This window comes from Lissotriton vulgaris, chromosome 11, assembly GCF_964263255.1.
Source record: "Lissotriton vulgaris chromosome 11, aLisVul1.2, whole genome shotgun sequence".
Lineage (NCBI taxonomy): Eukaryota > Metazoa > Chordata > Amphibia > Caudata > Salamandridae > Lissotriton > Lissotriton vulgaris.
In genome coordinates, this window is record NC_141699.1 from 776,070,295 (window position 1) to 776,095,724 (window position 25,430).

The 25,430-nt window shown below is 45.0% G+C and overlaps 1 protein-coding gene across 1 annotated transcript in view; it reads left to right on the forward strand.

Moving 5' to 3' along the window:
- The window catches only part of CUL3 (cullin 3), a 778,285-nt gene that overhangs the window by 200,306 nt on the left and 552,549 nt on the right, over window positions 1–25,430 (forward strand). The window contains exon 7 of the mRNA XM_086943903.1: window positions 21,357–21,502. Coding sequence (XP_086800029.1) covers window positions 21,357–21,502 — 146 coding nt within the window. The remainder of the gene's footprint in view (window positions 1–21,356; window positions 21,503–25,430) is intronic.

Genomic DNA, 25,430 nt, shown 5'->3' on the forward strand with positions numbered 1-25,430 from the left:
AAGACATACTGGTCAAGAGCATGCACTCAGGGTTGCTGTAAGCTCACTAAATCTCCCTGTTTTTTAAATATATAGGCGAGCAAGCAAGCTACTCATATAAGCAAAGCTCCGTTTTTTTTAAAACTAGCTAGATCCCCCTTTTTTTTAAGTTATAAGCGAGCTAGCGGGAGGTACTCGTTTTATCAGAACTCCGGTCCATTTAACCAGCCGACTATCGTCGTTAGAGCACTGACTACTCTTACCTTAATAGACGACAAACGCACCGCCGGCCCGGTCTCCTTGGTATCCAGTGTCAGAATGAACACTGCAACGGGTTGTCTCTATATATATATACACTCGTTGATTATAGTTAATTATAGTTAATTAAGAGATTATTGGCGCCTTTGTTCAATTAAGACGTCCTTGCCCGCAAAAAAGGGTGCGCCATGTTTGTAGTTTTTTGAGGACGTTCTCGTACATAGTAGAGAACGGACTGGTTCGGGCAGTTTCACTTATTGAAATATCGTGTTTACCCTCCGTATTCGAAGTATATATATATAGTTTTATAGGGTCCTAATTGGAATGACGGTACCTATTTCATTTTATTTTTAAACATAATCGAGTGGTGGTCATTATTACCTATTCCGACTATCCCGAAAATGAATTCCAAGAAAATATATTTTATTTTAAGCAAATTGCTTTTTCATAAAATTCATTAATTCAACTTTTTTGCATTCAGCTAAATTGTTTATATCCATTTCGAGTATATTAGTGCAATAGTGCACTAAATATATTTTTTTCGTAACTCCCGAGGTATGTCCGCCATTTTGGTAGTTTGATAACGATTGATAGAAACTACATTTGTTCCATGCATTTTTACTGTTTATACAGAATAGACAGAGGACGCTCCCGTGGTGGATATCTGTAATTTTCAAACGATCCACCCAAATTGTATATATTGGAGGGTGTGTATTAAAAAAGATCGAAACCGGGGGACTTGTTAAAAAACGGGTCATATGTTTTACATGTCTCTAAAGAAACGATTAATTTGTTATGTTTAAGCAATATATATACCCACGTAAACCGGAACGTCCTTAACACAGATTGTGGCAAATCAACCAATGCACTAAAACACTGTTATTCCTCTACTGCAATTCCTACATTATACACATACTTTTTTCCTTGCAAATATAGTTTCTAAGGAATGATTTATGGACACAAAAACACAAATTTCAGCTCTTTTTAAAATGAACAAAGTGTATAGAATTGTTAATTTTCTCCACAACGTTATTTATCGTCAGATAATAGCATATCTGGGCATCCAATCCCTAAAATCACATGCAGATGTCTACCTTTTGATTTCATGGTACAGATGTTAAACCTGATATTTAGGTTATATATCTAGAGAATCTGTCTCAATATAACTAGATTTACCTAACTAGTCTTTCCCACTCTTCTCTACTATTCAGGCCATGGGTGTATGTTCTAAATTTTGACATAAAAAAATGTTCCCTTTGTTTACGTTTCATGTCCATATCACCTCCTCTCATTGTTGTGTTTATTTTTTCCACTATGAACCATTTGAGTTCATCTTCTTTGTGGTTTTCTGTTGTCCAGTGATCAACTAATGGAGCATTTTTCTTGTGATTTTTGAGGGCTGATCTGTGTTCAGACAAACGCAGTCGCACCTCACGTCCTGTTTCACCAATGTAACCCTTTTCACATGGACAAATTATTAGGTATACGACATTGGATGTTCTACAGTTCACATGTTCGTTCATCCAGTGTGATATACCGTTCAATTCAATTCTGTCAGATTTTACAATGGATTTACAGTGGGAGCAAGTTCCACACAGCAGATTTCCTCGAATGGGCTTTCCCTGATCAATACTCAATTGTCTACCTTTTCTAGGTTCTCTATATGTGTGGACCATACAGTTCCGGACGGTCCTGTTCCTTCTGTACGAAAAGATAGGTTTGGGCAAATGGATCTTTCCTTCTTTGTTTAAAATTGACCAGTTTTTATTAATGAGATTTTTAAGTTTAGAGCTCATACCATTATAGTTAAATACCATTACGATGTTATTTTCTGGTTGTTGCATTCTGATGTTGGGTTCAAAGAGAGATTCTCTATTTTGGTATTTTGCTCTTTTGTAGCTCTCTTACAAATCTCTTGGGGTAGCCTTGTTGAAGCAGTTTGGTTTTCAGGTTTTCTGCGTGCATTTCAAAGGTAATTTTATCTGTGCAATTGCGTCGTACTCTGATAAATTGGCTATAGGGGATCCCGTCTTTTTGACTTTTAGGGTGGTAACTGTTGTGGTGGAGCAGGGTATTTCGATCAGAGGGTTTTACAAAGAGCTCCACACATAGCTTACCCTCATGTGCCATGATTTTAATATCCAAGAAGTCAACTGCCACTTGACTCTTGCTGGCTGTAAATTTGAGGTTTTGGTCCCCACAGTTTAACCAATCTAAAAATACAATGAGGTCAGCCTCACTTCCTTCCCAAATAAAGAACACATAGTCTATAAATCTAGACCAATGTTTGATGTTTTCGTAGATGGGGCTGACCTCATTGTATATATGTTGTTTTTCAAAATTCCCAACATATAAGCAGGCAAGGCTCGGCGCACAGGTAGCACCCATACTTGTGCCTTTTGTTTGACAAAAAAAGTCACTGTTGAACAAAAAAATAATATTCATGAGAACAGTTTCAATGCACTCGACAATAAACACATTCTGTGCCGTGAGATATCCTTCATCGCACAGAATGTTCTTCATCATGGTTATAGTATCTCGCTAGGGTATGTTAGTGTACAAGGACTCAATGTCCAAGCACACTATCCATTGAGTTTCATTGTTAAAATTGATGCCTTCAACTTTGGAGATCATATCATTAGTATCCTTTATGTAGGATGGTAGTCAACCATGTAGGACCTGTGCAGCCCGACAGGAGCATGCACAGTCTTTAGAATGCCTCAGTGAGAATGTTCCCATGTCTCGCAGCTGCAACCCACCCACAGCACTTAGGAGCCGGCCCATTGACACGCATAGAATGGGTACTTTATAAAACTAGTTTGTATGTAGTGCTTCATTCCGTGCTTCTCCTTTCTAACCGCTGTAAATAACAGGCGTAAAATTAAGCCCTTTCAGCAGTGCTAGCTCAGAACAGACAGTGGGGTCTCTAGATGTGAGTTTTAGGGGGGGGAGCACACAAGGGGCCACAGATAAAAAAAAATGTACACACATATACACACACACACACACACACACACACATATATATATATATATATATATATATATATATATATATATATATATATACATATATATATATATATATATATATATATATATATATAACTTTTTATTAAGTAGACTATCAATTAAATATTATTATAGTCCGCACAAGGGGCAAGGTCTTCGGATTGTCTCAGTCTGTCCTATTGTCTTCACATCACTCTCTTCTGCAGTCTCTTTGTTAGACATTTACACTCCTTTTCTCCTCATATCTTTCTGAAATACTCAAATCTGCATATCTCACGCTGTCTTTTTCTCTCCAGCACCTTCTTTTTACATTCACTTTCACATACTTCTTCGCATCTCCTGCACTTCACCAATCCCCCCACGCACAACATACCCGCTCACCTACAAGCACTGTATTTTCTTAAATTTCACCCTGTCAGGATTTTGACAGCTGTGTTCATCCTTCACACGCTTTTGCACGTAATGCTTCACACGTAATCCAAATTATTATTGGCACGCCAGGACATTGCTCTATGTGCTCCGCGGAGAGGCCAAGGTTTGGATGAGCATGCGTTCAAAGCCCCTTTATGACACAGTGACAGGCACTGTGACAAAATTCACACTGCATTCTGACAGGACTCCACAACTAACAGTCGTGGCCCACCCACAACCTCAACCCACACAGCTCCATAGAAGCAACTCGCTTCACACTAGGCACTATATATGAGTAATACTTTGCGTGAAAAACTACGGAAACACATCATCCCGAGAAAAGCAAATACTCTTAGGGAATGCAAGAGTAATTAAAACATGAAACTTAACAAGAACAGTATTTCTTTTCCGAGGCTGAGGCAGTTTCTGTTTTAGCTTATTCTGTCATATTTTCTTTTTATCTCAAGTTAGTGCTGGCTAATACCAGAACCACGTTATTAGAACTGGAAAACCCCTGGGTCTCAGCTCTGTATAAAAAACAATACAGTAGCCTGCCGTTTAGACCCCCAGGATGCCATATGTGCAGGATTTTACCGACACTTTGGCGTTTTTATGTCAAAGCCAGCAAGCAAATTGAAGGAAACCAGCCAAAAGTAGTATTTTCCCCCTTCAAAAATAAAACTTTAAAATGCAAATACAAAGAAATCCCTTCAAAAGTTTTTGAAAGTTACGTCACCTAGTCACCAATGATTATCAAAGTAAATAGAGGCAGTATTTCAATGTTTAAAAATACAGAGGATTTTACACAGTTCAATATTCAAGTGTAAGTTCCCTTTCTATCCAGGATTTCAAAACATGTGGAAAATGCGCGTGTGGTTCCCAGGGAGGAAACGGTGGCCACTGCGGCAAAGCTATTAATTTTGCTATTTTCAAAACCAACACATAAATAAAATATTTGTCATTTACAATACCAATAGCTCAAACTTTCCTAATGCGAGACCTATTGCATTGCAAATGCTTGTTCCATATGATTACTGCGACGCGTCCTCTCCAACTGTGTGTACTGAAGAGTGGGGACACTGTCAAGTTATATACTAGTGTGCGTCTACAGGTGTTATGAGTTACTAATTCCGGAAGTCGGAGGTTAGTCATACCCCCTAGGGGACCTTTAGCAGTTACCTCATGCCCCCGGGGGATTCAAGATTGATTGTCAGGCGCGGGATGTTGCGCATGGGTGCCCCTGGGGGGGGGTATCAGTGGTAACTTCATCTGGTTTCTGTGGGGAACAGTGAGGAACTTGTTATCATGTTATCAGTGAGTGCATTGTTTAACAACTGATTTCTAATTTGTTGAGGTACCTGCTTAATAATTATAGGTATCACTTAACATAAAAAATATGACCTAACCTCAAGATATGTCATCAGTTGTTCAAAGCATGTGTTTTCCGAAGAAAGGGATGTTTGTGGTTTATTTTACTCACTTATTCATAGGGGGGGTTATTTTGGGGGCATCTCTTGTCCAATCCCATATCCAGCCAATGTCTTTTTAAACTTGAGATTCACAAGATTGAACATGGTTGGTTGGACGTTTCACTTCACGTCGGAATATATGATGTACAAATGTTTGAGACAGTATATTGCTCAAAAAACTGGTATACATAGTAGAGTTGGTCCATAGTTTTTTAGTGAAGCATTGCGGCTCAAGGGGTCTTCCTTATACTCTTACAGGTGACTGCGTAATATTTCCGTTGAGTCCATTATGGGCTGTTACCAGACGGTAGACTCAACGTTCTTCTTTTTGCAGTAAGATGCTTTCTGTATTGGTGTCTACATAGTCTAGAGTTTCCAGAATAACCTATCTCATCAGTTGAATGTTTTGCAGTAATTAAATGGTTGCTCATTTTTGTTGTTACTCTGTTTCACCTTATATTGCTTCTGTCCTCACAGATTCGTATTGTGACTTTTATGCACATCATGCCTACATATTTTAAGCAGCAGGGGCTGGTGAGCATATAAATATCACAACGTTAGTTGCAATTTGCGTGTCTTTTTGAAGTCCATGTAAAATTTGATGTGAGCTGTAGCACTTTTGTGGTGGTTGTTAGAGACCAAACTGAGCACGTTCCACATGGGTAATGACCTATAATAGGAGGGAATCTTAGTATTGTTGAGAGTTTCCTGCTTTGCAGTTTTCTTCTTTGGTCGAGTGTGAACCAGGTGTTCTCGAAGGTTTTTTTTGTCTCCTGTGACAGAAGTGTGGTAACTGCCAATTAAAGCTGCCTGAATTCAGTATTCTCGAGTTTTTTCATATCACTTTCTTTACGACATTGAATATTGCATTGAAAGTTGTTACACATCAGTGTTTCATGCTCCTGAGATTTTTCTTTGTTTAGCAGGAGTAAATGCCTATGTTGATTCTGTGCTCTCTTATAGCTTTTTGACAAGATTGACTGTGGATAGTTTCTGGATTCTAGTTTGTGTATTAGGGGTTTTGCTTTATTTTGCAAGTCTACATTGTTTGTACAGTTGCGTCTTATGCGGAGGTATTGGCCATAGGGTAGATTATCTTTTAAAGAGCATGGATGAAAGCTGTTGTATAATAACAAGGTGTTCTTGTCTGTAGGTTTGTAATAGGTCTTGCTGCCTATACGTTGGTTTTCTGCAGAGAGGGTGATGTCTAGGAAGGAAAGAGTAGAGCTGTCTATCTGGTGGTGAATTTAAGAAACCTGTCACAAATCGTGTGCAGATGTTCTATTGTCTTTCCAGATTATTAAAACGTTTTCTATGTATAGTTTTCATGTTTTAATCCTCGGTTGGTATGGTTTAGTGTGTGCTATGACATTCTTCTTCTCAGTCACTGACACATAGTCCTTCCAGACTTTTGGCAAAAGTACTGCCCATAGACTCCTCGAGGTACATTGCATTTTCTTATTCAAAGTAGTTTTCAGTTATTGCAAATCTACAGCATTTCAGGACTAAATGCCTAGGAGTTCTGTATTGCCATTCTGTTTGAACGAGTATCTCCTCTATTGCTTCTATTGTAGTAATCTGTGGTAGGCTAATGTACAAGCTTTCAATAGCCAAGCCAGTGAATAAGTTGGTCTTTGGATCATCTCCCATACCAATTGCACCTCCCCACCTTCACCCCGCCTCCACTTCTCTCACTACCACACTCTCCTGCACCACCATCTCCTCCAGGAGAGGCACGAATGACTTCACCACAAGGTTCTCCACTGTAAGATACTGGTGACTGGTAGGAATAGGGGTGGGGTGGGATGGGGGCAATTGGGAGATAACCCCTGGGACACCCCTGACACGTATCCCCTTGGAGACGCTCCGCCTCCTGACAAGGAGAGTAAAAGGATAGATGCTGCTGGGGAAAAGAGTTGCAACTCAGGCTATCAACCATTGGCGTATTGCCAACTTGCATGATCTCAAAGCACACTATGACCATGCCCACTGGGACATAATGGAAGATCTATTCAGTATCTCTGAGGCTGTGAACAGTTGGTTTCTGAGGAGAATATTATAACTAGCACCTCCATACGGATCTCTGGGTTTAAACGTGAGATTCAAAAAGCAGTCTTAAACATGCCTTTCGATAAGGAACATCTATTTGGTCCTCAGGTGGACTTCACATTAGAGAAATTAAAAAAAGATACTGAGAGGGCAAAAGATGTGGGGCCCTTCAAACACCTGCTACCCATGGATTTTTTTTGTATCTAAGGATACCATGGAGCCTCAAAATCCACCCTTTCTGTGGCTTCCACCTCCCAACGAAAGCAGCAAGGTCAGGGCTCTTACTCTGAGTGCTACTACTCAGGTTCCTATAGAGGAAACAGTAGAGGCAATGGTGCCTCCCCCTGTGGAGCAACCCTGTCTACCAAAAAGTCTACCCTATCCCCACCGCCCGGTCACATAACACTTGACAGGGTTAGTATTCACAATTATCTACCCGCCTGGCAATCCATCACATAAGACAAATGGGTATTTGCCATTATCCAACATGCTATTATCTGGAGTTCATTACCACACCACCCAGCATTCCACCTCGTGTTCACAGAATGTCACATGAGCACTGGACATTACTCAAACAGTAAGTTCAAGCTGTTCTCAAAGGTGCTATAGAGCCTGTCCCTCATCAACTTCATGGGTATACTCTGTACATCCCCAAAAAGGATGGGTCTTTAAGGACAATTCTGGATCTCAGGCCCTTAAACAAATATATTATATTATATCAGAATACTTCCACATGGTTTCCTTACTGGATGTCATTCTGCTTCCTCACCAAGGCAGCGTTGGAGGAGTCTAGAAAAACCTTCAACTTCTTACCAGCCTCATAGCTCTAAGAAAAAGAAGCAAAAAACCTAGTCCATTGATGCCATCAACGAAGGATAGAAATTGCCCTCATGCCTCCTCTACTGACCCGTCCACGTGGCATAAATCCTCTACTAAGTCCCTCTCGACTGCACCTTCACCGTTGACACCAAGATTGTCAATGGCCACAAGTACCACTGCCATTGACTACGATTCCAGCAATGCTCCCTTTGACAATTGCTCCGTTGACAGTAGTCCTGTTGACAGTGTGGACCACAACACCAAAGCAGGACACTTGCAACTCTCCTTCGATGCCAGCCTCTACAATGATTAAGAGCCCCAAAAGTCACAAGAACGTTTCTAGGACCTGAGGTCACTTCGCCCAGCAAGGTCTCGCCTCTGTCTCCAAGCCACTTGCTGGAGTGTGAGGAATGTGATGAGGATGATGGCCTTTTTGGGGGTGCTAACAGCCCTTCAGAACTGCATGATTAATGTCAGGAGGAAGATGATGATTATGGCAATGAAGGATGATATGACCAACATTTCTATCCTCTTCTTCAATACATTATGAGCCCAGCAGATATTACTCTGACCCTCCCCCTAAATGGGATAGTGCACAACTGCCTACTTCCTTGATACAGGCCAGGCTCACAGACGGTAGGCGCTTTCGACAACCTCCAGAAGAGTAGCCTGGTGCACCTCCACAACCTGTCTCCCCTCTTGCTCCAACACCTCTCCCCCAATCAGCCACTCCTAGAATGACATCTGCTACCCATGGAGCAGCGCCACTGGGGGATGATCCATCATCAGATGATGAAAGAGAAGAGGGTGGGATTCCTGAGCCTCAGCCACCTTTGGATGAATGGGATGACTACGTTCTCGCAACAGCGCCCCACCTCTGCAACAACTTACTGATTCACTTCATGAAGACATCGGAGTTTTCCATAACCTCATGGAGACTGCGCCAACCAGGTTTCATCTCCATATGTCGGTAAAACAGTCCGACTGTTTCCTGTACAATTTTAAAGCGCAGGCAAGGAAATCTGAGCGCTCTATACCGATCGTTGATTGCATCTAGCACGGAGGAGTCCAGGTGAGGAAGAACCCTGTCACAGTAGCGCCCCCCCCCCCCCTCCCCTCCCCCATATCCTAGATTTTAGGAAGCCCAACAAATTCCTCCACAAGCAATTCTTCCATATGATCACTCAATCCACCATTCTTCATCGTCTCAGCAGCAGAGACTTCATGACATCTCTAGACCTGGAAGACACTTACTTCCATATCCCCATCTATCGCAAACACTGCAAATATCTTCGATTCATGGTAGCTGGTACCCGTTACCAATTCAAGGTCTTTCCCTTCGACCTCATGTTATCCCCATTCACATTTACCAAGTGTATGACACCAGTAGCAGCTGCACTCAGGAAACAAGGTCATCAGGTATTCCCTTACCTAGACCACTAGCTGATCTAAGCTTCAACACCAGAACAAGCCTCTAAAGTGACAAAGGCTTGTCTATCTCTTTTTCCCAAACTGGGCCTCACTGTAAATTGATGAAACTTCTCCACCAATCCCAGTCAGACTGACATTTAGGCACAGTTCAGAACAAGGATCTCCTCTCCCAGGACAGACAAGGAAGGCTAGTGCACGTGGCTCAAGAAATGTACAGGACCTTCAGATCCAAGAAAGGTGGTTGGTAAATCAACGATTTCTGCACAGCAACAATTTGGAGATCAAGGCCCTCTTTCTCACCCTGCTGGCTTTCCTCCCAAGTATCGCAACTCCTCTGTGCTGGTCCGTACCGTCAATACAACCAGCATGTATTATATCAAGAAACAGAGAGGAACCTGTTCTCTAATATGATCTCAAGTAGCCCAAGAGCTGTGGAGTTGGCTCACGGAATAACCTTAAAGCTGAGCACTAGTCTAGAGTACACAGTAGACTAGTGGATGCTCTCAGCAGGACAAAAGACAGTTGCCACGAGTGGGAACTGGACCTACAGCAGTTGATCAAGATATTCTCATTGTGGGGGAAACCAGTGCTGGACCTCTTTGCGACTGTCTGCAATTCCAAATGCCAGTTCTACGCCAGGCGATACCCTCTGCCAAGGTCTTGGCGGAATGCTCTTTCAATGCGATGGTCTGAGATTCATGCGTATGCTCCCCCCTCCCCCTCTTCCCACTAATTCCCAAAGTCTTCACCAAGATGAATGAGAAACGCTGTTGTCTCTTATTGATCGCTCCCAAGTGGACCAGACAGCACTGTTTTTTGGAGCTCATCCTTCAGTTGGAGACCAAGCCCATTTGCCTTCCACCAACGCCATCTGTCCTGACATTGAATCAGGGCAGATATGCCACCCGGAGCCAGCCTCTGTCAACTTGCATGCCTGGCTTCTGAATTCTGAGTTTTGCAACCTAAACACGAGTCAAGAATGCAGAGATATTCTTTCTAAATCGAGAGCAGAAGGCACAAACAAAACTTACAAGTTGGAGTGGAAAAAATTCTGTCACTGGTGTCAGCAAAACAACTTACACATGTTTCACGCTTCTTCGGAACAGATTTACCTGATGTCTTCTCTCTGTCCAAGACAAGCCTGGTTTGCTAATGCGCCAAAGTTCACCATGCTGTAATTTCAAGGTACAGATGCTCTTCACAGGCTCGGTCTCTGTTCCCACTAGTGCGAGGTCTTCCTCCGGAATGGCATCTTAACGCAGTATTCTCTCAACTAATGAAGCAGTCTTTCGAGCCCATTGAGAAGACTGACTTTAAGTTTCTCACATGGAAAGTTGCTCTCTTGCTCGCTCTCACTACTACGAGAAGGGTTAGCGAGAAACAGGCCTTCACCACTCAAGAACCTTTTCTTTGGTTCACAGATAAGTTTGTACTTATCAGAAAAAAACTGAAGTTCACCACAAAGGGCCCTTCTCAATTCCACCTCAATGAGCCTGTCCTACTAAGGAATGTTTTCCCTAACCCAGCCACACCGGCTGAGCGGGCTCTTCTTACTTTGGACATCAAACAGTGTCAAGTTTTACCTTCACAGAACTAAGCATATTTGAAAGCCTGACCACCTACTTGTAGCTTATGGCTAAGGTTGTCATGGCTCTGCAGTGACAAAAAATACCAATGCAATATGGATTTTGGCGACAATTCAGTTTTTACATTTTAAGGCGGGCAAACCCTTAACGAGAAAGGCTTAAAGCTAATTCTACAAGAGTAGTGTCCAGTTCCGCTGCTCTGTTTGCAGACATTCCACTGGAGAAGATATGCCAAGCTGCGACGTGGAAGAGCACCCACATGTTCACGCAGCACTACTGCCTGGAATCGAGCCTTAGGCCTGGCGGTGTTAGGCCATTTATTCCAATAAGGTGAACCTCTTTATATGGAGGAGTTTATTTACGCTCAAGTCAGATGTTTCAGACTGCGGTATATTGCCAAGTGATTGTTCTATTTGCATTGTTTATCTAAAGGTTATGGGCCTAAAAGCTAACGTTCTTAATATATCCCCCCAGGTTACAGGGACGTTATATTTAGGCATTAGCGTTTGATAAAACCTTAGAAATTCACTAAAAAAAACAAAGGTTACAGGGACGTTCTAGTTAGGCTCAGGTTTTAGTCGTACAAAACCAGTGAAATTCAGCTTTTCTAGTTAGTGAGCTAACTAACTCACGCCCACGTAATGCACTGCTTATGACCTCACACCCCTTCGTAAAAAAACTCAATATACCAATATTCAGTAAGCAAGAGCAGCAGATCATAATCGGTAAATAAAGTGCTACATGACACATACACACATAATATCCTATAGCAAATTGGACCAATGAATTTCATCTACATAGACTTACAACTTTAAATAAAAAACTGAATTTCATACATATTACGTATCTCCAACTCATGACACTGCTTCTTGATCTGATTTACACCCTGAGACCCAATTTGTAACTTGGACCAACTCCTCTCACCCATTGCTTTCTTCTTATGACCTTTAATCTTATATAAGCTGACCTCCATATTTTTGATGGCCATGAATCTAGACCTCCATATTGCTAATGTTGGAGGATCTAGTTTCAGCCAATCCAAGGCAATACAAAGTTGGGCTACCGCTGTGGCGACAAAGATTAAATACATCTGTGAAGTCACTGGCTATGCCATGAATGATGAGGTCAGAAGCAATTCATTGTAGGGGCGCGAGTTATAGTTAGCTGAGCTAACTAGTTATAGTTGGCTAAGCTAACTATAACTGCTGAATTTCTCTGGTATTGTACGAGTGAAATGTCAGCCTAACTATACCGTCCCTATAACCTTTTGCTGCTTCAGTGAATTTATAAGGTTTTTTTTAATTATATGTCCGAACTATAATGGCCCTTTAACCTTGGTTTTGTCAATGAATTTCTATGTTTTTTTAGTAACTGATGTTTGCAGAATGGTTGAGAAAGGGGACAGGACCTTTGACCAGCTCTTAGGAATCCCCCTGTGTAGGACTTAAAGAAAGTACCATGAGGGCTTCTTGGTCCCAAGGTACTTTAGCATCCAAAAGAACTTTAATCCCCAACGAGTAGTGTGCCAGTAGATGTGTTTGCAGAATGATGCAGAAAGGGGGTATGGCCTCAGAACAATTCTAAGCAAACTCTCTGTGGGACCTGCTGAACGTCACAGGAGAGGTAGTTGTCCCCCAACTACCCTCAATAGCCAAGGGTGCTTCATCCCCCAACTAGTCTTGTGGCATAAGTGAGTTTCACTTATGAATAGACCAAAAAGGGAGACACAACTGACATGGCTGGGTGTAGGACTGAATGCGCCTATATAGGTGCTGCAAATGTCACTTCCGGCGCGGACGATGCCGCATGCGAAGCCAAAAGACACACCCTAGAAGCAGATAGGATTCCTGCACTTGAAAAATCTTCCGTTTTCAATCTGGCACCTTGGAAATTCTAAGGTAAAGAATCTGAGGCTAGATATAGTCTCTACCAGTTAAGGCATTACCAAAGGTAAGTAACTTGTTCTTTAAGCATTGGAACATTATTGGTACAAGCATACTGGTGAGATGGATGTTGGTGAGCAGGTGAAGTCAATGTTTTCTTCATTCAATGATACCTTGACCCCTTCCGGGTGTAATTGCAACTCTTGTTCCACTATGCATCAACATTGACTTTGTCCTTGCGTCTAGAGATCTTGGTTCGAGGCATGTGGGCTGCTGAATTCATATCTGTGCATAGATCGCCGCCTAGTGTTGGGTCCGGATGATTGCACATTGTTGTCCTGGAAGAGTCTTCGAAGTATCACGAGATTGGTTGGCTCCACCCCTGGACCACAGTGCGCATGGGCATCCTCTCCATCCTCTGATTGTTTTTTTCCGCCATTGGGTTCGGATGTTTCTATCTTACCTCAAGTTAGGAACACTTTCTACAAAGCCAAAAGGCTTTCGACTGTGTCGGTATCGTTTCGGTCGGTACCGGTAACTTTGTTTCATAGGACATCGAGGAATCAGACGGTTTCTTTCCACACTTGACCCGATCTTCCATCTGAAATGGAAAGAAGCCCATTCAAGAGGTGTCCACTTTGCAATGCAAAATACCTGCACATCGATGTCCACCCGGTGTGCAACAAGTGCCTGTCCCCGGATCACAATGAAGCAACTATATGGCCTGTGCCCGGTTCAGGTCGAAGAAAACTCTTCGGATTCGACGCGCGGCTCGATTGGAGTCAAAGAAGTTGGCGCCTGTTCCCGAAAACATCTTTTGGACCGAAGACGAGGAGGTTGGGTTGTTGATCTGGAGGATCAAGACTACCGCTCCGATCTGGCTTCGGGCCATGACTCAGAGTATGACGCCGAAGACGAGGAGGTACAAGAAGAAGACTAAATCATCGTCGAAGAGGTAGGAGACGACGCAGAGGCCCTTGGGGCCGTAGAAGATAGCTCAGGCAAGGAGCTAGGCCCAACTGGCTATACGGGGGCCGAAGATGACGCACTCAATAAGGCTCAGGTCGAGGGATCGCCACTAGGCCTTACCAGAGATCTACAGTCTCGTTCTACAGATCCGCATAAAGTGCCGGCTTCGAACATTACTAATGAGCCATCGGTTTCACAACCGCCATCAGTCGATCCAAAGGAATCTAAACCGAAAGCCTCAATGCCAAAACCGAAACCGAAAGTGCAACTAACTCTGGTCTGCTCCAAGGCCTCAAACCCCTCGGAGCCAAAGAAAAAGAAAATGGCCGTCGATGCCGAAAAGCTCAAGAAGGTCATCGAACCGACGGTTGGGGCACCGAAGACCAAGGTCAAGGCTGTTGAACCGCCAAGGCCGATGCCGAAGGGAGTCAACACCCACAAAAGACTCTAACCGAAAGACTGGATCGATACTCAGTTGAGGCCTGCGGACAAGACGAAGACTGGCTCTGAGGACCCTGTCGAGTCAACGCGGCCCAGTCCATTCATAGCCAAGGAAGTGTCGGAGTCACTCCAACTCATCAAGGACAAGGCTACAGCGGTCGGGCCGAAGAAGGCCAAGGCACCAAAGCTGGTCGAACACGTTTAGACTGCGTCGACGCCGATCAAATTCGGGTTGCCACCCTCAGTGCGTCCGACTATGTTCGAGCCGAAACAAGGAATCGGCGCCATTAAAAAAAGTGTCGACGGAATTGGAGGCTACAGAGGAGCCTGAAGAACAGGAGTCAAGGCCATTCATCGACTCAGAAACTGGTAGACTCCCCATATATGAGGAAAATCATACCAGAAACACCTATGGAGTCATATAAGATTCCCTTGAAGAAGAAGAGGGTTTCCACGACGTCACCAGTTCTTGTGGAACCCCTCCATTCCTATGGACAAGAACCACAAAATGTTTCCCCAACATACTCAGTTGTGGATGCAGGGGATGACGAACATGAAGATGGCCTTTATCATGTGGACACTGATCCTGATGATCAAAACCAACCATGGGCAGACCCAGCTGACCAAAGGGATCCGCAGACTGTCCCTAACACTCATGTGTACAGTGTCAAAACATCTCCTACTGAGGACACAACTGCCTTTAACGCCCTTATTGAAAGGGCCGCCAGTAATCATGACGTTGAACTTCATGCTGACCCTGTGGAGGAAGAATTTCTGGTCGACACCTTTTCCACTTCGGAAAGAACAGTCAAAACCCTGACCATGATAAAAGGGGTCCTTAAGCATGCTAATGACATTTTTAAGGACACCACTAGAGCCAGGGTGTTAAACCCAAGGATTGAAAAGAAATATAGACCGGCACCTGCGGACCCTGCTTATATAAGGGGACAGTTACCTTTGGACTTATTAGTTGTTTCTAATGCACCTAAGAGAGCAAACTCCCAGACTACAGGTGATGCTCCTCCTCCTAACAAAGAGTCAAAAGTTCTGGAACCTTCCGGCAAAAGGGTGGCTGCGCAGGCGGCTAACATCTGGCGCATTGCCAACACTTAGGCACTCTTAGCCAGATATGACAGGTCCCATTATGATACCCTTGAGACACTGTTGCAACACCTACCAGATCAGTACAAGGAGGGTGCAGAACTACTAATCCAGGAAGGGAAGCTTATAACCAATGCTTCCATCAAGTGCGCGCTAGACGCAGCTGACACTGCAGCCAGGGCCATCAGCACTAGCTTTATGTTAAGGAGACACGCCTGGTTGAGAATCTCCGGGTTCAAACCTGAAATACAAACCTCTATCTGCCAGTTAACCCGGACTTCTTATTTGGACCTGAGGTTGACCCACCCTTGAAAAAATTAAAAAAGATACAGAGACTGCAAAGTCTATGGGGGCTCCGCAGTCACAGCAGTTTGGGGGTGGCTCATTTCGTCGCTCCAATACTAGAGGCCCCTCAAGAGGCCAGTCCACTCAACAGACACAGTACAATAAAGGAGGTACACAATCCACATACAATAAAAACAACCAGGGTGGATATCGTGGAAACAACATCAAGGGCAGAGGCAGAGGAAACAACAGTTCCAGATCCTCTGCCAATAACAAACCGTGACGCCCTGTCACTGCCCCCCAACCATATAACACCAGTCGGGGGGAGACTTCAACAGTTCCTGCCAGTCTGGAAATCCATCACCACAGACAGGTGGGTGAGAGACATTGTCTGGAATTAACATCCACTCCACCCAACATCCCACCAAGACACCGTCCTATGTCCGCAGAGCACTTACACTTATTGCAGCAGGAGGTCGTCAGCATGCTGCAAAAAGGGGCCATAGAGCTCGTGCCTGTAGAAGACCAAGGCTCTGGGGTGTACTCTCTATACTTTTTAGTACCCAAAAAGGACTGGTCTCTCACACCTATTCTGGACCTCAGGCCTCTAAACAGTTACATTCTGTCAGAGCATTTTCATATGCTCACTTTGCAACAGGTTCTGCCGTTACTCAGTCAGGGAGACTTCCTCGCAACGCTGGATCTAAAAGATGCGTATTTCCATATACCCATACACCCATCACACAGACAGTATCTCGGGTTCACTATTCAAAACCAACATTATCAGTTCAAAGTCCTCCCTTTCGGAGTAATGACGGCACCCAGGGTGTTCACAAAGTTCCTGGCGACAGTAGCAGCACACCTAAGGAGACAGCACATACAATCTGGACGACTGGCTTGTTCAAGCAAAGACGGCCCAGCAGTGTGCCAGCCACATGTCCCACACCATTCATCTTCTTCGCAGTCTGGGATTCTTGCTGAATTATCCAAAGTCACATCTTCAGCCCGCCCACGTGCGACAGTACCTGGGCGCGATAATAAACACTCTGGCAGCCAAAGCTCAGCCAAATTCAGCAAGAATACACAGCATGCAAATGCTGATACAAAAATTCAGACCTCAACACTCGCTGCCAGCAAAAGTGTTCATGCAGTTGATAGGCGTGATGGCCTCCTGCATCTTCATAGTCCCGCACGCAAGACTACACATGCGTCCGCTTCAGGAGTGCTTGGCACGTCATTGGAATCAGGCTTAACGACAGTTAAAAGACCTAGTGTTGGTGAGCGGTCGGGCATTCAACTCTCTGCATTGGTGGAACCCACAAAACCTTTGCAAGGGCCGACCGTTCCAAGAGCCTGTGACACGGATTATACTGACGACGGACGCGTCTCTCCAGGGATGGGGAGCTCATGTACTCCACTACACAGAGCAGGGACTATGGACAGCCCAGCAAAAGAAGATGTACATCAACCTTCTGGAACTGATGGCAATCTTCATAGCGATGAAAGCTTTCAAGGTACACTTGTGCAACAAAGTCGTGTTGATCCTGACGGACAGCATGACTGCCAAGTACTACATACAGAAGCAGGGAGGAACACACTTTCCACAGTTGTCTCATCTGGCTCAGAGCATGTGGAAGTGGGCCATTCAGAGGAACATCTTCCTCATGGCGGAACACCTCCCGGGCAAGGACAACCAGATGGCGGATCTGCTCAGCAGACACAGCCACCAGATGCACGAGTGGGAGATACATCCATCAGTACTCCAACCATACTTCCAGCAGTGGGGTCATCCAGAGATAGACCTGTTCGCCACCAGGGAAAACGCAAAATGCCAAAGCTTCGCCAGCAGGTTCCCACATCCACAGTCGCAGGGCAATGCGATATGGATGAACTGGTCAGGCAAATTTGTGTACGCTTTTCCCCCAGCACCTTTAATACCGCTGGTGGCACGCAAACTGAGGCAACACTCGATGACACTCATCCTGGTTGCTCCAATGTGGGCACACCAACCATGGTACACCACGTTTCTAGAACTCTCCGTGGTACCGCATAAAAGGCTGCACCTCACGCACAGGCTTTTGACGCAGAGCCATGGCGACATTCAGCATCCAGATCCGCAACAGCTCAACCTGGCGATCTGGCTCCTGAAGTCTTAGAATTTGGCTACCTCAACTTGCCGCCAGAATGTATGAATATCATCAAGGAGGCAAGACGGCCCACAACCAGAGCTTGCTATGCGGCTAAATGGACAAGGTTTGTCATATATTGTAACAACAATGACATTAACCCACTGGATGCATCTATTCAAAACATTATCTGTTATTTGCTGCACTTATACAGGTGTAATCTGGCGTACAGTTCCATTCGTATACATTTATCGGCAATAGCAGCTTATCTTCAAAACAGGCAGCACCTCTCACTATTCAGAGTGCCTGCCATTAAAGCTTTTCTGGAAGGACTCAAAAGGGTGATCCCTCCCGGACACCCGCCTTCACCAGTCTGGAACCTCAATGTGGTCCTCACCAGACTGATGGGACCACCTTTTGAACCTCTACACTCTTGTGAGATTCAGTTTCTAACCTGGAAAGTGGCTTTCCTAGCAGCCATTACCTCACTATGAAGAGGTAGTGAACTCCAGGCACTAACCATTCAAGAGTCGTTCATACAGGTCCACGCAAATAGGGTTGTACTACGCACCAACCCTACATTCATGCCTAAGGTGATTTCGCAGTTCCACATGAACCAGACCATAGAACTGCCAGTTTTCTTTCCTAATCCAGAAAATGTCGCAGAGAGATCCCTACACACATTAGATGTCAAAAGGGCTCTTATGTACTATATAGACAGAACAAAGGACTTCAGGAAAACAAAACAGCTTTTTGTTGCATTTTCCCCACAACACAAGGGCAACCTCATTTCCAAAGCAGGGATAGCCAGGTGGATCGTTAAGTGTGTACAAATTTGCTATGCTAAGGCTAAACGCACACTAACCATACCACTGAGAGCACACTCCACACGTAAGTTAGGAGCGTCCATGGCTTTCCTGGGGAATATTCCTTTAGAAGAGATATGTAAGGCAGCCACATGGTCCACCACACATACATTTACCAAACACTACTGCGTAGATGTGCATTCTAAACAGCAAGCAGCTGTAGGACAGGCTGTTCTCAAAACTCTTTTTCAGACTGCTGCAGCTGGCACGGGCAGCCGCCGCTAACAGGAGGGACTGCTATGTAATCTATGCACAGATATGAATTCAGCAGCCCACATGCCTCGAACCGAATATGCTACTTACCAGTATGCATCTGTTCTTGGCATGTAGGGCTGCTGACATTCATATCGCCCACCCTCCTCCCCGGCGCCTGTAGCCGCTGTAGCATTCAGAATTACTATGTAGCATGGACATCACTCACTGTATTACACTCAATCTCTGCCACAATGGCGAAAAACAATCTGAGGATGCCCATGCGCACTGTAGTCCAGGGGAGGAGCCACCTATCTCGTGATACTTCGAAGACTCTTCCAGGTCAACAATGTGCAATCATCCAGACCCAACACTAGGCGGCGATCTATGCACAAATATGAATGTCAGCAGCCCTACATGCCAAGAACAGATGCATACTGGTAAGTAGCATATTCGTTAGGTTGGGTACTACCAGGAAAATCACCTGGTGTTCCAGCTACTTCCAGAGGAGTAGCGCCTCCTGAAACTGAGTACTGGACCCCACCATCACCCTGGTTGATGCAGTACCACATGGCAGTGGAGTGGTCCGTGAGCACCTGCACTAGCCTCCTTTCGATGGATGGCAGATAGGCTTTCAATGCCAAGTGGATTGCCTGAACTCCAGATGGATGATTAGATACCTGTGATCTCCACCTCTCTCAAATTGCCTTTCCAACCCATTGGTAACCACTGTTGGCTCTGAGTGAGGTAAGGAGAAGAGTCTGCCCCTAACCCAATTGCAGTGAGGCAGCCACCACTGCATTTAGTTTGCAGCCTCCTCTAAAATCTGGATGTGGTCATAGAGATCCCCTGGTGATGTGCCCAAGTCTAAAGATCCCACTGCAGAGCCCACATATGCCACCAGGCATGCTTCACCAGCAGGACGCAGGAAGCCATCATTCCCATGCAGCCTTAGTTGTCTTCTCTGGGATCCAGGACAGAAGCCTTGGGATCATGGCCCAAATTTCCTAGCCTCTCCGGGACGGAGGAGGAGGCATGGAAATGTGCTGTGTCCAGAATAACTCAGATGAAAGGGAGCGTTTGTGAGGGAGTTGGTTGTGCATATGGCATGTTGATAGTGTACCCTGAAGAGGTTGAGAGTTTCTGTAATTTGACAAAGTGTGATGAGGGCCTGGGACAGGTCTGCCTTCAGCATCCAATTGCTGTGATAGGAGAATCCTTGAATCCCTTAATTTTGAAGAATCATTGCAGCCAGTGTCATTAATTACATGAACAGGAGTGGGGCACTGGTGAGGCCAAACATGAGCATTGCAAATTGAATGTGCTCCTGCCCTGCTATCAACTGCAGATGAAGCCTGTGTTCCTAATGAATGGGGATGTGGTTGCAAACAGCATTTGAATCGTACTATGGATGCATGCTGGACTTGCATACCATTGAATTTAATATTTATTTTTTTGTACTTATGCCAATAAAATAATTGATAAACAGAATGGGGATGTGGAATTAAGCATACTGAAGGTCCAATGCCATCACCCAGGACCACCACAAATATATGAAAGTACCCCTTTCAACACAGATTGTTTCCAACACCGATCCAAGCCACTGAACATGGCGTGGAGTTGTGTGGGGGACAGATACAGGTAGGTAATTTGTACGGATTTTCTTTGTATGTGGTGTAAATTGCGGTCTTTGCAGCCTGCTGCCAGATTTCCTCCCTTATCTCCCAGTCAAAGTCCCTTTCCTTTTGGGTTACATAGCTGTGTTTAACTCTGGGTCTCAATTAATAAATGCTTGTTTGTAGCCAAATTATCCCCTTTCATTGGACCAGATTGTCAAAAATGTTTCCAAATGTAGGTTTTTTGCGGTACAATCACTCTCTCACCAGCCTGGACCTTGCCCAATGCAAAAGTTGCACGAATACACTCCTCAGTCGGTCCCTAATGCCATCCTGTATGAATCTCTGCTCTGGACTACAATTTATTATTTGAATATAAATTTCTTAATCTGGGAGGATTGGCCTAGTTGCAGCTTTTAAAGCGCAGGTCAGCTATGTGTGGGAGCGTGGATGGTGGGGGGGGTTTGAATCAGGGTTTTAGACAATAGGGGACAATAGCTATTGGATTGTAGTAGATACGCTCTTGCGTGTAATCTTCTACCAGCATTCCAAGAGAATCTACAAAGTCACCATTTGTTGCTTTCCGAAATGGGCTCTTTGTGAAAGCCAAAGAACGTTCTGTGATGAGATCTGGGAATAATGTTCCACATGAACCCGCCTCCATTTCAGGATTATAGTTCCAGTCTAAACGATTTTGAATACAATATTTGCTACAGTAAAACAATGAAAATGTGTAAGGATTTAACTTCAAAATGTGCAGTTGAGCAGTGATTGTACTGTCAAGCATGTTCATTGTTTTCATATGGCTACATCCTGTAAAAAGGTTTAGATAAAAATGTTATATTTTATTTCCATTTCTTGTAGACCTTGCTTGCATGTACAAATTATTTAGCAGAGTACCGAATGGTTTGAAGACAATGTGTGAGTGCATGAGTTCATATTTAAGAGAACAAGGCAAAGCACTTGTATCTGAAGAGGGAGAAGGAAAGAACCCAGTGGATTACATCCAGGTATGTTGAGCATGTAATAAACGTTGTGGTCTCCTTGAACCCAATCAAGTTTCAGTAATATTTAAGAACAATAGCAGTTCCATCCATACCTCAAAATTCTTTTATATAGAGTGATTGAAGGGTTGACGCCCCAGAACAATGCCATGGTTATTGATGTTTAGCTAGATGTGTTTACCTTCATATGTTGTTCTTTTATTCAAATGTATAAACTATCTGATAGACATCTAGCCGCAGATTCCTTACCTTTAAACTTCCAGTTGTCAGGGTAGATCCGGAAGATTTTTGATAGCAGTACCCCTGTGCTCCAATAGGTGGCGTCATTTAACGCTGTGTGATGTCGAAGGCATCTGGTTTGTCGTCATGACGTACGTGTTTTTCTATATAGGTGCCACCACGGCGTGCGGATGTCAGTTCTTTTCTTTTCGCGCCAGCCCGCCCAGATTCTTCAAAGAGAGCTACACCCAGTCACTTTTTGACAGACTTTTTTTTTACTTTTGTCGAGTACTTTTGGTGTGAAGGTATGTCCAGCAAGAAGACCTGGGGGTTCAAGCCGTGCATGCCTGTCACCGCAAAATGTCGGCCACGAACGCCCACTTGGTGTGTCTGGTACCTGGAGGAAGATCCGAGCACTGCTCCTGGGTCGAAATTCTTCTTCTTCCTCCCAGTCAACGTCATCACAGTCCGGTAAGAAGCACAAGAAGTTGAAGTGTGCAGAGCAGCTGTCTGGGTCGGCTCTGCGTTTCCATCCATTTAATTAACATAATTCTATGACGCCATGTGCACCATATTTAGGCGGCCTGACCCTGCCGACGCTCCTTCTGGCACTGCATGCTCAGTAGGAGACCCTGTGGGTTCTGAGCCTCCTGCTCTGGCCCACCTCTTTGATCCGTTCCTGGATCTGGAATGGCGCTGGTCGTACCACTCCGACCTACCCCTGGCGCCTCATCCAACATTGAGAACCTCAGCGCCTTCCCCATTGTCATTCTAGATGACAGGCAGCCGATTGGGCGTCCACCAGTGTGCCGAACACTCTGCTCTAGTCTGACTAGCTAGGGATGGATGATGATGATGATTGGGAGGGGCAGCAGGATCCTTTAGAAATCCCACACCCAAATCAGAAACTGGACTTGTATGAAGACCTCGGTGATGCCAGGGGCCTGGACACCTCTCCAGATCCTGGCATACTGTCTCCCCCTAACCTCGCTACAGTGGAGGGGGCCTTCTTTTGCAACTGTGGTGCGTAGGGCTGCGGATGTCTTGGACCTGCAGCTTCATACGGTGGCAGTCAAGACTGTCTTGATGGAGTTCTTGCAGCGTGGTGACTTTACCTCAGAAACCTTGTTGCCTTTCAACGAGGCCTCAACCACGTTCTACTGTGCTCCTGGTCCAAGCCCAGCACAGGCGCTCCTGTGGATAGAACTATTGCACCGGGCAACCCAGCTTTCCTCTCCACCTATCCCATCCTACAGAGCTTGTTGGTCCAAGCATCCACTTCCTGCGGCTTGTTCCCTTCTGCACCCCCGGACACTGGTTCCAAAAAGGTGGACAGCTTTTGTAAGAAGATCTTTTCTTCCATCAGCCTAGCATTGCGGTTGGTAAACACTGCATGCCTCTTGGGCCATTATTTCCATTCGCTATGGGATACGGTTGTGCAATTGCTGCCAAGAGTCTCGGAGGAGGACTGGGCTCTTTTCTCACAAGCTCTTACAGACGGGAGAGATACAGCGAAGTTTGCCTTTCGATGTGGCTCTGGCATGACAGACTCACTAGGCAGATCGACTTCCTCAATCTTGGCTGTTAGGCATTACGCCTGGCTGAGGCCGTTTGGCTTTTCATGGGATGTCCAAGCTTACCTTATGGACATGCCCTTTTGATCTCTCCCGTCTCTTTGGAGCCCAGGCAGATGGAGCGCTTGAGCGCTTCAAGGACTTGCAGGCTACAACCAAATTCCTAGGCCTCACCATGTAATACAGGCCTGTTTCATCCTATCGCGGCTACGGAAGGGGCTTCCGACCGCGCCAACCCTATTCCAGCCAGTGGACTCTGCAAGTCCAGCAACCTTGTTGGCCGTGGATGCAGTTGCCCTGACCTCATGGGTCAGGTGGTCAGAAGTCTGGTCAAGCCACGAACCCCAGGATACGCCATCATCTCCACTACTGGTGAGATGTCACTTTTGACAGGGTGCTACAAATGGTCTGAAAGGGCTACTCCCTCCCCTTCAAGACTATCCCTCCATCTATACCTCCAACTTGCAGTCGGCTGATGGAGGATCACTTTGTCACACTCCGCGAGGATGTCAAGACTCTCTTGGTCAATGGAGCTAAAGGGGTTCCCGGGCCATAAATAGGCTGTGGTTGCTATTCCAGCTATTTTGTGGTTCCAAAAAAGGACATAGGCCTTTGTCCTATCCTCAACCTCAGTGCCCTCAACACTTCCTCAAAAAGGAGTAGTTCAAGATGCTCACCCTTGCTCAGGTCATGTCTGCCCGGGAGACTGGGTGGTTGTATTGGAGTTGCAGGACGCAGGTTTTCATATCCCGGTCCTGCCAGCCCATCAACGCTACCTGCTGTATACCGTGGGCCAAGAGCACTTTCAGTTTACTATTCTCCCCTTCGGTCTCACCAGTGCCTCTCGGGTGTTAACAAAGGTGATGTCGGTGGCTGCAGCGCATCTGCAGAGATCAGGTGTTCCAGTCTTCCACTATCTTGACGACTAGTTGTTGAAGGCTGGCTCGTCCCAAGCAGTCGTCTCCCACCTCCAGACTATGGCGAACATCATGAATTTGCTGGAGTTCACGATCATCGTGTCAAAGCCACACCTGAATCTCTCTCAGACCCTCCCTTTCATCTGAGCAGTACTGGACACAGTGCCGTTTCGGGCTTATCCTCCCGAGCTGTGAGTCCTGGATATTCAGGCTGTGATAGCAATGTTTTCAGCCTCTATCCTAGAATTCGGTGAGAAGGACTCTGAGGCTGTAGGTCCTCATGGCCTCCTGCATCTTGCTTGTGGGCCATGCCAGATGGCACATGCACGTTCTGCCGTGGCATTTCAAGTTCCAGTGGGCGCAGCATCGGCAAAATCTCAAGTACCTGGTTCAGATATCGGAGAGCACCATGAACAACCTGCGATGGTGGCTGACAAAAGGCGATTGGGTCAGAAGTCTCACAGTAGTGATGGATGTGTCAGTTCTGGGATGGGGCGGCCATCTGGGAGAGGTGGAAATCAGAGGACTTTGATCTCCTGCGGAAACCAGGCTCATATATCAACCTCCTGGAGCTTTGTGTGATTTGATTGGCACTGAAAGCCTTTCTACCAACTCTGAAGGGAAGGCTCTTTCAAGTGTTCACAGACAACACTACGGCCATGTGGTATTGCAACCAAGAGGGCGGAGTGTGGTTCTCTTCCAGGGGATCCTCCTCAAAGTCATAAGCATTAGAATATTCCCGCCCATGCGCGGGACCCCGGAAACAATATATTATATGTGACCCATATATATATATATATATATATATATATATTCACTGAAAAAACCATAGGTTTCACACCAGTTATAGTTAGGAATTAGCATTTAAAAAACCTATTAAATTCACTGAAAAAACCATAGGTTTCACACCAGTTATAGTTAGCTGGAAATTTTACTGATATAAAACCATTGAAATTCCCACGTTATAGTTAGTCGGACTCACTATAACTTGCGCGTGCAATGCACTGCTGATGACGTCACATATTACATCACTCATGACATGGTCAGTGACATCACTCATGACATCACTGATGACACCATCCAGTGAATATGTGTCTTTCTGAAAAATAAATATTAGTGAGTTATGTTTAAATATTTAAATACATATATTAGTGTTTCACTTTGTGTATAAGTGGCTACATGTGTTGATAAGTAGCTACATGCGTATGTATATGGGTTATTTGA